The sequence below is a fragment of the Diadema antillarum genome, unplaced genomic scaffold (assembly GCF_040938485.1).
Source record: "Diadema antillarum isolate AM-2024a unplaced genomic scaffold, OU_Dant_1.0 scf00000045, whole genome shotgun sequence".
NCBI classification, from domain to species: domain Eukaryota; kingdom Metazoa; phylum Echinodermata; class Echinoidea; order Diadematoida; family Diadematidae; genus Diadema; species Diadema antillarum.
Window position 1 is genome coordinate 2,692,233 of NW_027270934.1, and position 13,572 is coordinate 2,705,804.

Sequence of the window (13,572 nt, forward strand, 5' to 3'; positions counted from 1 at the left end):
TGCGACAATGACATGGTCGATGCGCGATACCACGATCGTATTATTGTGACATTATGCGTCGTATAAGAAGTAATAGGGGGAGGGCAGTGGTAAGTGGCACGGGGAAATGTAGGTCCATACTCACATCTCCGAAATTGCAGGTTTGGAAGGGAAGGGGGGCGATTTAGAATCCCTCTATCGCCATTTTTAATTCTTGAACAGTCAACATCATCTACAATGTATTTAAACGAAAGGACCGGAAGAAATCCTTCAGATTACATGAATTACAAAATAGAATCCATACATGTTTGTATCCATCCAGTGGAATTTTTCTTCGACCTAGCCAATTTCGGCTTGTGCAAGGGTGAGTAGGTACTCGTTCAATCGTCTTATTCTTGTTATTCTCGCATTAAGACCTTATTCCATGAAGCGTTATATCGCATATCACATCCGAATATGTACATTCCTTTCAGGGTGTCACACGACAACGGGTATTTTGAATACCGCTTACAAAAACGGTTATTACTGTACACATGTATAGCCATAAATCAAAAGCAATACATTCGGAAACTTCGCTAAGACACGAGCATGTAATGATATGATATCAAATAATTGTTCTTCATTAAAACCTAATAAAGCACATACGACATGAGGCGAATATTTCATACCTTGATTTTCTCAATTGGATTCGAAAAAGGTTTGCTGTTGTTTTTTTCTTTTTTAACACATAACATTTGAGTCATTTTTAACAAATGAAGGTAAGCACCCAAAACAAGAAAGAAAGAAAAATTGCGTACTCATCGCAGGCACATTATTATCACTTTTGTATCCCGCACGCATAGAAACAAATGTATATCTCTTACATTCCAAAATTGAAAGTTCATTGGACGCGTAAAATTCGGGATTATTAGGGTAGGGAAGGAAGGGGGGGGGGGGGGATTGCTGCATTTGGGGGTTTCCCAGGGCTCCAACTAGTCACCTATGGTCGTTGATGGTCATGCAAAGCTCCACAGAACAGCCCACTTTGTTTTGAGTTTCGCAAAAGTAAGAGCATGGGATCTCTGGAGTCCTCTGGTTGGAGACTCGAGGGCTCTTGCTGGGAGTAGGCCTGCATGTGATAAAAATAGATGCCAGGCATGAACTATTTCTTGAAAACCCACCATCGCAAAATGGGGGGCATCACCGACGGTGCGTTTCGTGCATGCAGAACGAGTTCGAAACCGAAATGTGTTCGTGATACTCCTTCCAATGATTGAGTGCGATTTTCCACACGAGTACAAATGTGTCTTTTTTTAATACACTCGCTGTCCGGTAAAACAAATCAATAGATAGATAGATAAACAAACAAACAAACAAATAAAGCGACACAAAACAACAGTTTAACCTATTTCAAACCTATTTCAAACACAAGTACGGACCAATTCTCCATAATTTCATGTATTTTTGATACAAGAATCTCTCCAAAAATGTTAGAAATAACCAATATGTGACAGCAAAATATTTGAAAACCTCTTCTCGTGTTTCCTATTCTAGGAAGCTTAATAAACTCCCCGCTTTCTATAAGCTCCCTTGAGATATCATCTCATTCTGCAATGTCCGAATTCTTCCAAAAATAAACACATCTCCTATAATTAAGACATTAATATCCCCTACGTGAGTAGCTCTTTTCTCGTATTACAAAAAACAAGGAATCGGTTTTCTCTGAAGACAGTATAAGGCATGGCATACAAACTTCCGTTGGTCAATTTCCCCGTCCATGAAATAATCATGCGTTATTCATAGATAACGTATCCGCTGACCACATCCCAGACTCTTATTCATGAGTCACAGGAATTCGACAACACGCAGATGTCGTGATTTCGTACAATGTCAGAACGAACGGGAGGCCACCAATGCACGCAACAAGGCTCCTCTTGAATCTTAGGGTGAAAAACAGTGCTTTCCCTTGTTAAATCTATAGACATAAATCTCCGAATGCAAAATCGGAAGCGATTCTTCTTTTCATGCTGTATTGTCATGGTTATAAGGAGATTTCATTTGCAGCCTCTCATAATTATTTGTTTCCACGTTCTTTAGAAAAACATGGTTTAGGATCCATTATCTTAATACATTGACATAATAATTTTAAGGAACTAATATAGCCGCGGCAGCGTTTATTCAACGCTGTGGTGAAAATTGCACAGAAAAAATAGTGCCGTGTACTTTATGAAACATGATAGGCCTACTTGAAAAAAAAAAGATATATCGAGTCAGTCGAAATAAAGAAAAAAAAAGCATAACTCGTTTTGTTGTTATTGTTACTGTTGTTGTTTGTTTGTTTGTTTGTTTGTGTGTTTGTGTGTTTGTGTGTGTGTTTTTTTTTTTGGGGGGGGGATTCCAGGAATGTACTAGTTTGGCTTATGACGCGTTCAAAAGAATAATCGCGGTTTATTTTCCCTCTCTGAAATTGAGTGCCGTCAATAGATTCTTTGATTAAAAATAGATCAAATTGCTCTAGTGAGCTCGTTTGGTGTCAAACACCAGCAGAAGCGGCTCTATCACGCCGATGATACAGACATCAGAAAGGTTTGGTAGTTGATTAAAGTTCTCGCACGTGTCCTACCCATGGGGTCGATTTCATAATCGTGAAACACAGTGCTTGTCGTATTGACAAATGAGATACGACAATTGCCATCATTTTTCTAAACTCAAGAGCTTTTCTGTGAGTAAGCATTTCCCGATAACTCTCGTCCCTTGCGATTGTGATAAATCCAGTCTTCAGGCAAGTAAACCGGAACTTGGTTGAACTGTTGCCAACGTTGAGATCTTTGGCACTCTTCCTACACTTTTTACGGACGAGGGTTAGCACGTTTAAAGGTTCCCTGAAATACAAATTTATGAAGATTTGTGTTGATTTATGATACCCTCAACATCACTTTTGCGGTGAAACGAATATCTAGAAACATTCTATATATTTTAAACTAATTTTTCTTCAATTTTTCTTCAGATACCTCGGATACGCCCACAAAAAAAAAATCCTTTCAAACCAATATTCCTGTTGTGACCTCATCTGTCAATCATTGCTAAAGTATACTGATATGTTTAACAAAAGATATTGGAATGCACCTTCCCCTCGACTCAGCATAACTTGCATGTTCTTTGATATTAATGTGACTAACAAAAGACGTGGCGAGGGAATTCTGTCCAGTTATACGTTAGCATGATAAGAATAGATATAATCTAACAAGTACGAAAGTGGAAATTTGATCAAAATTGAATGAAGTTACGCATTGTGAAGTTTCACTAATTTCTGCAGAACAGTTCTCGTACAGTTGACATGAATATGCAAATGAATGAGCTGAAGATGGCATAGCCTCACAATTTTCTATTGATCGTGTTCAAAACAGACATAGACACAGACACTAGACAAGGACACAGACAGACACACAGGCATACAGACACACACACGCACACACACACACACACACACACACACACACACATTCAATGTTTCTATTATTAAAGTGTAAAACATGATGCTATTCCTGGTTGAATAACATCAGAATAATGGTCACTTAGATAATAGGATTATTTGAGACTGGGGCGTAATTGGCTTTGAACTGAAATTTCATAATTGTATTTTCAAACTATAGAGTAAGTTTTGGGTGGATGACATCATCACTTTACTATTTTGCACATTCACATTCATAATAACTGTTTAAGTCTAAGAAGTGTTTCCTGCAAAATTACCGAAACTTTAGAATGTTATAACTTTATTATTTTTCATCCGATTTTCATCAAAGTTTTATTGTTGAGCTTAGAAGATTTTACCTGTCTTTTCAGACTAACTTTCAATAGCCCTGGAATTCCCCTTTAAGCTCATAAGTGCCCATCCCACTACAGGATGGCAAACTCCATGTTGGAATCAAATCATTAGCAATAGCATGTGATACGTTTTGATGCATCTGCATAAACATAGCGGCTGAGCCAGATGGAGAATGATGTTTTGTAGTATGTCATGGGCCTATCGTAAGGTCGTAAAGAGTCCTGGAGAGACACAGCCAAATATAAACTTACAGCGTCTGCACCGCCGGGTTTTTCACAAATTGGCAAATGAGAGCGAGGGTAATGGGTACAGGAAAAACGTGTCCCACTGCTTGTCAGCGAGAAAATCTAATAAACTACTCATTGTGAAAGAAACAACGAGAATTCATAATACCCCCTTCCACGTGGGCTCACCGAGATCCTTCCGGAAAAATAAGAGCCAAAGAAGATATTAATAGCGCATTAATGTTTCCAGGAGGTACTCCACCGTAGGGTCGTATCTATCGTTGATTACGTCTGAGGGAACAATTAGCGGTATAGACCTCAGATGAGATGCGAAAATTATTATGGCAAAGTACGACCAAGGTTTGTGCAGATAGGGTGAAGGTGTGTGTGTGTGTGGGGGGGGGGGGGGTGGGGTGGGGGGTGGGGTCTTCGTATACTTGCTGAATCAATGATATATTTCTGTGCGGAAGAAGCCCGTACATTGCACAAGCTGCATATTACCGTGCATTTGACATATTGTACACGCTTTTGTAAAGGTTCACAAAACGACATCAATCTTTTCAGCTGAATTTTGTATCAGACTCATAACGACAAATTGCGAGCAAGTTGCTGATTTCAACAGAATACAGCTAAACCTGTGGTCCACCGAAGATCGTGTGAAAGTGGAACATAAATACGTAAAGTCTACATGGTGTTATTATGATATGCATAATAATTATGTTTCTCTCTATCTTTACATAATTATAATTTTACATTTACATCAAGCAAATAACCTAAGTAAATAGTTTGACAGCTAACGAATGTGTCGTTAACATTCACATTATTTCTTCAATTTTTGTAATAAGCAGGCTTCTTGATATTCATTTACAAGTTTTTACTAATTCACATTTTTGATTGAGCATCAACAGACGTAGCAGTAAGAAAAAGCATTCAGTGAGGAATTAACCTCCACACAAACAGAATAAATGTATTCATTTCGCAGTGACACCACAACCAGAGCGCAAAAAAACAACAAACAAACAATCAAACAAACAAACAAACAAACCGAGCCATATTCATCAATATCGAAAATGTCACATTTTGTATTGGTGTCCTGTGTGGAAATCCTGAACAACATTGAATGCGGTACGGCACCCCCCCCCCATCCCCTTCTAAAGTGTCTTTCCTTTACTCCTAAACACAACTAATATTCCCTCCACCTTACTTGATAATTTGACGAAGGATTTGTCATTCTCAGCTGGGATGATGGTAATGTACTTGAAATCATAGGAAAAAACCCCCCCGAAAAACCTGTTTCTATCTGAAAGATAGTGACACCCAATGGAGTACAACAGCAGTGAAACTTCACGCTCCACTTGATGTCATATACTCACTTGCAAGTGCCCTTTATTAAGGCATGTTATAGAAGCAAAATATTTTCATGGGGAATATGGGATGAATTACTTTGGCCTAAAAGAATAGTAGCAAAATGCGTCAAACACTTCAGCAAGTCTTCCTCATTATTTCTTATTGTTTTCCCTCCGTGTTTGTCGCGAAATGGTTCATACGGGATTCGCATGAGGGTAATCGCACTTGAATACGTATATACAGCAAATCGATGTTATTTAAGATGTTCACCGTGTTTCGCACGAGCCGGGCGGCGGGACCGCTTTGAGAATTACCGTGTCACAGGATGACGTAGTTACCTTATCACGCAGACGAAGAAAAATGAAAACGTAACAAGTTCCAAAGCACACATGAAGGCCTACTCTTTTAATACTCGGCGCATCTCAGAAACTGCTGTTCATAGCGATATATCAAGTCATGCGCTTCATGAGGCTGTATTAACTTGGATGATATAGTCATATTTTTATTAATATGATCCACGGCAGCATTTTATATAATACAACCACTCTCCATATTTTCCCTGCCATTATGACACTGCAGGAACCAATCATCTCACCCCTGGGCCAAGGGGCATTGTGGGCAAAAAGATTTTTGTCCAAGCAAGTTCCATGTGCACCAGGCAATAGTTAAACTCCTGCTCTCATCTCCCGTTAAAGGCGTTATTTACCATTTGCAGATGAAATAAGTACCCAGCTTTAGTGCTTCAAAATAGTTCTAAACTGTGAGTTATACGGATAGAAATAACCAATGTAAAAATGTTAATCAGTATAGGACCTACTTTCACTGTTCGTATTGTTAAATATACAAAATGTGAAAAAGTTATAAACACTAAAATTGTTTCTAGAATAAACCGTCTACAGTTATGGTTTATTGAGAAAAATAGTGATATCTCCTTATTATCGGTTTTATTTCGAAATCTTTATGTGGTAGGATGTTTTGCGATACAACTGACCTACACATATGCAACAAATGAGATAACTTGAACATCTTTTAAAACCATTGCTACCAATGGTAAACTGTACCTTTAAGCCCTTGATCTCAGCTCCCGTGGAAGAGAATAGTCTATAAGCCTTTAATACCAATATACACCGCCCTGCTTCCGCATCGTTCTTCACCTTGTGTATTATACATATGGTATTATATACACTCTCCTGATGCGGAGCTGAACCGAACATGCCGAATGGCGTATGGGCATTTCTCTTTTTTCCTAGCAACCTATGACATCACAGAGGCATAACGTGGTCATCTGGGTGATCCTGCAGGGAGGAAAATAAATAATTTGTTGGTCCATGTGACGGATAGCTACGGACTGATGACATCGTTGATGTCTCCATCACACAAAGTGGACGTCACCTTTGCAGACAGCCGTTCGATGGTTTAAAGGGATGATACAGTTTTGGCTGAGATGGGGTTTGAGGTCTCCAACATTTTTTGATAATGATTTTTTGAGATACTGAAAAACCTATGAGTAAATATGAAAGAGTATATAATTCTAAGATGAATTCAAAGTTTATTTGATGAAAATTGGTTTTGAAATGGCCGAAAATAAAGCAATGCTAGTAAATGGTGGGACCCACCTTTTATTAGGTTCGCTTTGTTTTACTTGTTTGGGATGTCTCAGCCATTTCAACAACGATTTTCCTAAAATAAACTTTGAATTCTTCTTAGAATTGTAGGCTTCTTAACATTTCTGCAAGCGGTTTCTAGATATATCACAAAAAAGTTAAAGGCTAGAGTCTCACTTCAAATAATATCATATCATCTCTTCAAAGGTTCCCCGACACCCAAACTCTTCTACGTTGACTAAGCCTGCTATAATGTGAAATGTTTTCTTTAACATATTACCGATTTTCAATATCATTTGTTTTAGCTTGGCATGTTGCTGGTTTTTGTGTGTGCAACCACTATAAAACAAGAACAAGAACAAGAACAAGAACAACAAGAACAACAAGAACAAGAACAAGAACAAGAACAAGAACAAGAACAAGAACAAGAACAAGAACAAGAACAAGAACAACAACAGTAACAACCGAAATGCAAAGTATTCTGGAAATGGTGAATGTCATTACCATTATATCAGCTGACCTTCCTGTCGATGACACATGAGCAGCTAAAGTGTCTTTTTTCTGGCGGGGGGGGGGGGGGGATTCGGGAGTTCCGGAAAGAAATAAAGATTATTAAAACATTTGTAACATATTTTGATCAAACAATTCCTGAAGCTGCTGTGACCTGAAGACTACAGACATCAGCAGAAGTCATCACGCAATAAGATGTCACAGATCTAGAATTAGATGCCGGGAGAGGGAAGGGCGGGGGGGGGGGGGGGGGATGGGATGTCTCTAATGACGTAGCCAACAAACTCCGGGTCAGTACGCGTGGCATCTGAGGCACGCGGCATCTCGCTCAGCATCATACCTTCTCGTCATCCCCACACCGCCCATCATCCTCCCAGTCCAGGTCTCTATCAAGGCGACTATTAAACTCATCCAAGGGCGCTTATCTCGTATAACATGGCGGCAACATTGGTTAACTAGAGGACACTAACTGGTGCTACATCAATCTCGATCACATCATCCCTACTCGATCACATCATCCCTACTCTCCATCTGCAAATCCCTCGTGACTTCTCGACAGTTAACTCATGGAGATTTCCAGGAAACATATTTCGGTGTTTTCGCTCTGTATCATTTTAATATGACTAAAAGAAAACAACAACAAAAATATTAACAACATCTTTGATTACTAAAGTTATTCTTCGTTGTTGTTGTTGTTGTTTTGCTTGCAGCATAACCAAAGCCTCTATACATCGCCGAATTTTATATTTTTTTCTTATCAAAGAATTAAGCTATATTTTGTAGACACATTTAAGAAAAAAATAAGTGCCTGTTTCTCTTTTGGAATTTGTTATGTTTGTTATGTTTGTTTTGTTTATTATTATTATCATTATTATTATTATTATTATTATTATCATTACTATTATTATTATTATTACTATTATTATTATTTCTTTGTTGCTTCCTTCACAATGCTGAAAAGAACACAGTTTCCCACAATGTGAACACATCGTGAACACAAACACACAGATAAGACGAACACATAATCATTGGCGGCCAGCGCGTGTGTATGAAGATGCTGACTATGGGCAATGAATGCGTTATACGGGCCTGTTTTAGTGTTTATTGTTTGATTCAATTACCTACATTTTTAAATTCGTGTTTTTCTTTTGTTTTCTTATTATTATAATCATAATACATAATTATATTTTTTTTTTTTTGATGCATTGAAGAATGCTTTTGAGACAGTTTGAAAGACATGGGGAAATTTAGATTCACTGCCTGAAAGAGGAAAAATCAGCAACAAAAAATCAACTCGAGTCCCTCCTGACACATGTCATTGTTATCAGGTTGACGCATTAGGATACAACAGTGCTCCCAGTTTGACACTCATCTTGGTAAACCTCCGTGCGAGTGTATGAACTGCACTATAACGTGCCTCGCATATAGTCTGCCTGTTTAGTAGTCGACAACACCTGTGATGTCATAATTAATATGGTCACAAGTGTGTTCACAGCTATAGTGAGGCACAGCGACATGATTAGTGCAGAAGTTGAAGCACGCTGGGTTTCAGGTACTTATCCAACCTTGAGCTATTCATGCCTTACTTGTATTCGCAATTGCTGTGTGATTAGTCCTCTGTTCATGTGTATATAATGCCGTGTGTGATTGATTGTTTGTATCAAAACACCATAAGCGCAGAAAGACGGACCTGTGAGCCAAACAATGCGGCCCACATTGTTTTTATCGTAATTGTAATACTCCTCTGTTCATGCATATACATGTAACAATGCCGCGTGAAATTGTTGTGTAATTTCTTCTCTGTTCATGCGTATACATATATAATGTCGTGTGTAATTGTTGTCTGTATCGAAACACCAAAAGCGTCGAAAGATGAACTTGTGAGCTGAACAATGTGGCCCACACTATTGTTTTCGTCATCTATGAAAGTATACACGATTTCAGGCAATTGTTAATGAATCGAGACATCATCTTCCATGCTGCATTGTTCGGTTTTTATTTGGCGCGCTATCTTTTTTTCTTGGTATCTTCTTTCTTTTCGTACGTTTGTAGACACCATATTTTACTGAAGGACAGTCACGGAAGAGACTCCGACGATTGAACATTAATCCAGTTTCACACTGTAATCAATTTTACGACGTTTCCCTTTGTGTGATTTGTGTGTGTGTGTGTGTGTGTGTGTGTGTGTGTGTGTGTGTGATTAATCGTCAGATAAGCAGTCAAGTGAAATCCTGTCCAAATCCTAGCTGTCTTACCCCCCAAAAGAAACCACCATGGCATGTCAACGAATAGACTATCCCATTTGTTACAGCTGCCATGTTTTTTGCTCTCCTGAACATTTGGCATAAATGAGATAGGAGATTAATTGCCCCAGTAGCGCCATAATGTTTTGCAAAATTATGTATAACAGGCAATGCAGAGCGCAAGCTTTATTGTACAAGTATTCTTGTTTTCATATTATTTCGCAAGAAGACTCATTGAGCGTCTCTGCCAAAAATCTTTCGGGGTTTTCCAAGAGAAGGCATTGTATCATTCACGAGCCAATCCATGCTGAACATGTAACTCTTTGTGACTACTAACTTCATCGAGTCGCATTAATCACATGCTCATGGCGAGCAATTTATTAACCTGCGAAAGATCTTTTCTGCGTGTCTCGCTGTGACAGTTGCTCCATAGTGACGAATAATACATTAAAAAAATCCCAACAGCCTCAACAAGATGACAATAACTGTGCTGATCTACTAATGACTTCAAATGTGGGCATGTATTCCATATTCAATGTTTCCAATACATTGTATTGTGGAATTCAGCATGGATGCATCATTATTGTTGCTTTGCAGAGCAAACTCTGAGAAAGTTTATGACTGATGTTACTTTCAGAATTACAAGTCAAATCCAACAAAGCAAAACAAAATGCACACAAACAAAGTCATAAACATAAATTAATTTCCCTTTCAATATCTTGTTTTTCTCTCCTTCTATTGCTTCTTTAAACGTAACGTACTGAACACGCATAATACAATTTCTTGTAAAACGGTTTTGTACCTCATTGATGTATAAGTTTTACAGTTATATCTATACTGCATGCACGTCCCAGTCTAGCTTTGAATACTGAGCTTATGACGAAGAAAATGTAATTGACATAATTGAAAATAAGTGACTCTTCCATGTATGCATCATACATGATATGTGTGTGTAACATGTGTTATATCTATGCACTTTGTGAATAAATAGAATCAAAATCAAATCAAATGAAAATGAAATCGGAAAGACGGCGAAAAATATAAAGAAAACTAGTTTTTTGTAATGACTACTGGGAAGAGTAGCGGAGCGCGTGGCAAGAAGCACAGATAAGATTGGGCCCTAGAGGATGAAAATTATCTGGACAGGTGCGAAACATGGGGGGGGGGGGTGAGGGGCAAAGGGGTGGATCAATTTCTTTCCACTTCCCTCCAGAGGGCAAGAGATTCTATTCTTACTCTTAATTTCCACCTTGTAATGTGGAACAGTTCCCCACAAATTTTGGATGATTGTTAACATTCGTGAAGATCAATAGCTATTATATTGATGATAATAGTAGAAAGTCACTAATACTAAAAATGATGATTATGACAATAACGACAATAATGATGTGAAGTAAGAAGACAAGAGGAATTATAATCGTATATAAAACGACAATCAGTCACGATGAGTATTATGATAAATTGCGAATAATCGCATTTGTAATAGATAAGGAAAAAAAAAACTTGTCTGTATACAAGTCTTCATTCTACTAGACACTGGAATATGTTATACCGAATTCTTGCATCTTTCCAGGGACTCGCCTCTCTGATCTTTCAAACATGCAACGCAAGTACAACGACAACGATTGTAAGTTTATGCCGCTGAGCTACAAGGAGCTCCGTAGTTTATAGTATATTGTGCCCATTACCGTGGTCAAAGTACCATTCAACCGTTCCTATATAACTCTTCACGTGGATGCCCCGGTTGGTGTACTTACCCTGCAAAATGAAGAGCGTTTCCATGGCAACCATTCTCCCTCTGAGCAATGTTCCTGCTGTGTTGGTGACACGGCTCGATGCAGCGCTTTGGGACCGGGTCATTGTCGTTCCAAACAACTAAACCCCTTTATCGCTCTGGTGGGAAGAAACCCCGCTTAGATCTCAAGGAGTGGAAATGCACGGCTTAATTGTCATACAGCAGTAAATCGGTGATCCACATAAAAAAACGTGTTGAACTTCACAGTGTGGGTTTATCGCGATATGGATATGTCAGGGCACCTGTTTTGGTAGAATGTAGTCTTCGCTCAAAGACATGCTAAAGTAATTACATTCCATATGACACAACTGTCAATTCACATTACACAGTCGATGCCAGGACAGCGATGCTCGATCCCGTATTCGTTTAGTGCTGTTTACATTGTGTATCCATCAACCAGGCTGCACATACGTTTTATTCTTTTATTTTGATTTCAGAGATTTTCCTTCGGTTGGTTTTGATTATGTAGATCAGAATGCAATTAATGCAAAAGACCTGGCGTCACTGGCAAAGCGTTGATATCGTCGGGTCGAGGTCTCTCTACTCGTCGTTTCACATTTTTGTATCTCTCTCTACTTAGAAAAGTGTAGTGAATGCATGGACAACAACAAATAAGCGTCGACCAATGTCAAACCTCTGCTAATTCGGAATTAGCAGTGATTACCGCACTGCCGCGTCGCGTGATTGGTAACGAAAAGCGCAAAGTCCGAGGGCTCTAGTCCTTAAGCCATCTCATATCCAGTGATTGAAACAGACGTGACTATATAACGATGAGTTAATAATGGCTTAACTCCCAGCGTGGCGCAGAATGACACTGGGCAATCAAGACAAGAAGCAGACTGACAGCAATAAAATGAAAGGCGAGATGTGAAACTCCTGTCCAACTTTCAATGAACGGAGGATGGGCTAAGAAGCACGGGGTCGCAATAATACATGCAGATTGTTTGTCGCAACGTTTTGGCAAGTATCCCGGCTGGGGACGTCAATTTACACTTGTATAATCGCCCTTCGAGGAGACAGCTGAAGAATCGGGACACTCCGGTTGTGCTTGTTTTGTTTGGGCTCTAAACATGCGTGCACGAATGTCCCCCTTCACAAAATGCCCTTGAGAAAGTCCTCATCGTCTGTGTAAAGCTTATCGCATAATACGAATATCACACGTCCGCAACAAAATCCTGTTATTGGTAGAGCGGATTGCAATAAACAGAAAAGTAGAAATAAATCATATCCATCAATGATTCATAACTCACAAATCAGACGCGATGGACTGCGGAAAATGACTGCATCCGTGCCAGCTAACTCGGAGAACTTTTATTTTCTTCTAGTATCTCATGTTCGTTCTGCGGTGAAGTGTAGCTGTTCATCATTGATAGTCCGCGGAGAAAAGCGAAATGTCTTTTCACTGATCTCGCAAAGCGCGCCGTGAATTCGAGTGCCGCGCGCCCGGCCAGCCGACGCACACATACTGACACATATACTACGTATACTTCAATAATATCTTAACTATCAGAGTTTACGACACTCCTGTCGCTCTGAACGAGAAACAAGTCAACTCTTCATGGGTCATATAACTAATCACTACTTTAATGCAGAAACTCACGTTTCAAGCATTCACAATCTGAGTTATAACTCAGAAGAAAATCATTTTTGTCATTCAAGGTTGCCTTACTGTTTTATTTCTTGTGTCCTTCATTTTTGTCTGCAGCACATCCCAAAACATTCTTGAGGTCCCATGTTTGTGTCTTTGCGTAATAATCCTTGTTATACTCTTTGTTTATTTCCATCTTTATTTTTGTTTAATCTTGATAGTAATATCATAATAGATAAGTTTACTAGCATACTCAAATTCGAAGGTATTTCTTCAGTCCTGACAAAGCATTTTTTTTTTAATGCTTGAAATCCAGTTTGATTAATATAATTATCAATTATTGCTCCGCCAGGCAAACTTCGGGCAAGCTTTCAGGCTGTCAAGAAGAACTATTGTTAGAAAGGCATGTATAAGATTTAAATAATATTATGTCAAAATACCGGTGTATTGGGCTGTAATATGTGTTGCGTATACACG

At 38.8% G+C, this 13,572-nt stretch overlaps 1 protein-coding gene across 1 annotated transcript in view; it reads right to left on the minus strand.

Moving 5' to 3' along the window:
* The window catches only part of LOC139714640 (adhesion G-protein coupled receptor G4-like), an 84,880-nt gene extending 72,121 nt beyond the window's left edge, over nucleotides 1–12,759 (minus strand). Inside the window, exon 1 of the mRNA XM_071626323.1 lies at nucleotides 11,470–12,759. Within this exon, the coding sequence (XP_071482424.1) occupies nucleotides 11,470–11,572 (103 nt within the window). The 5' untranslated portion in view covers nucleotides 11,573–12,759. The remainder of the gene's footprint in view (nucleotides 1–11,469) is intronic.
* Between the last annotated feature and the right edge of the window lie 813 nt (nucleotides 12,760–13,572).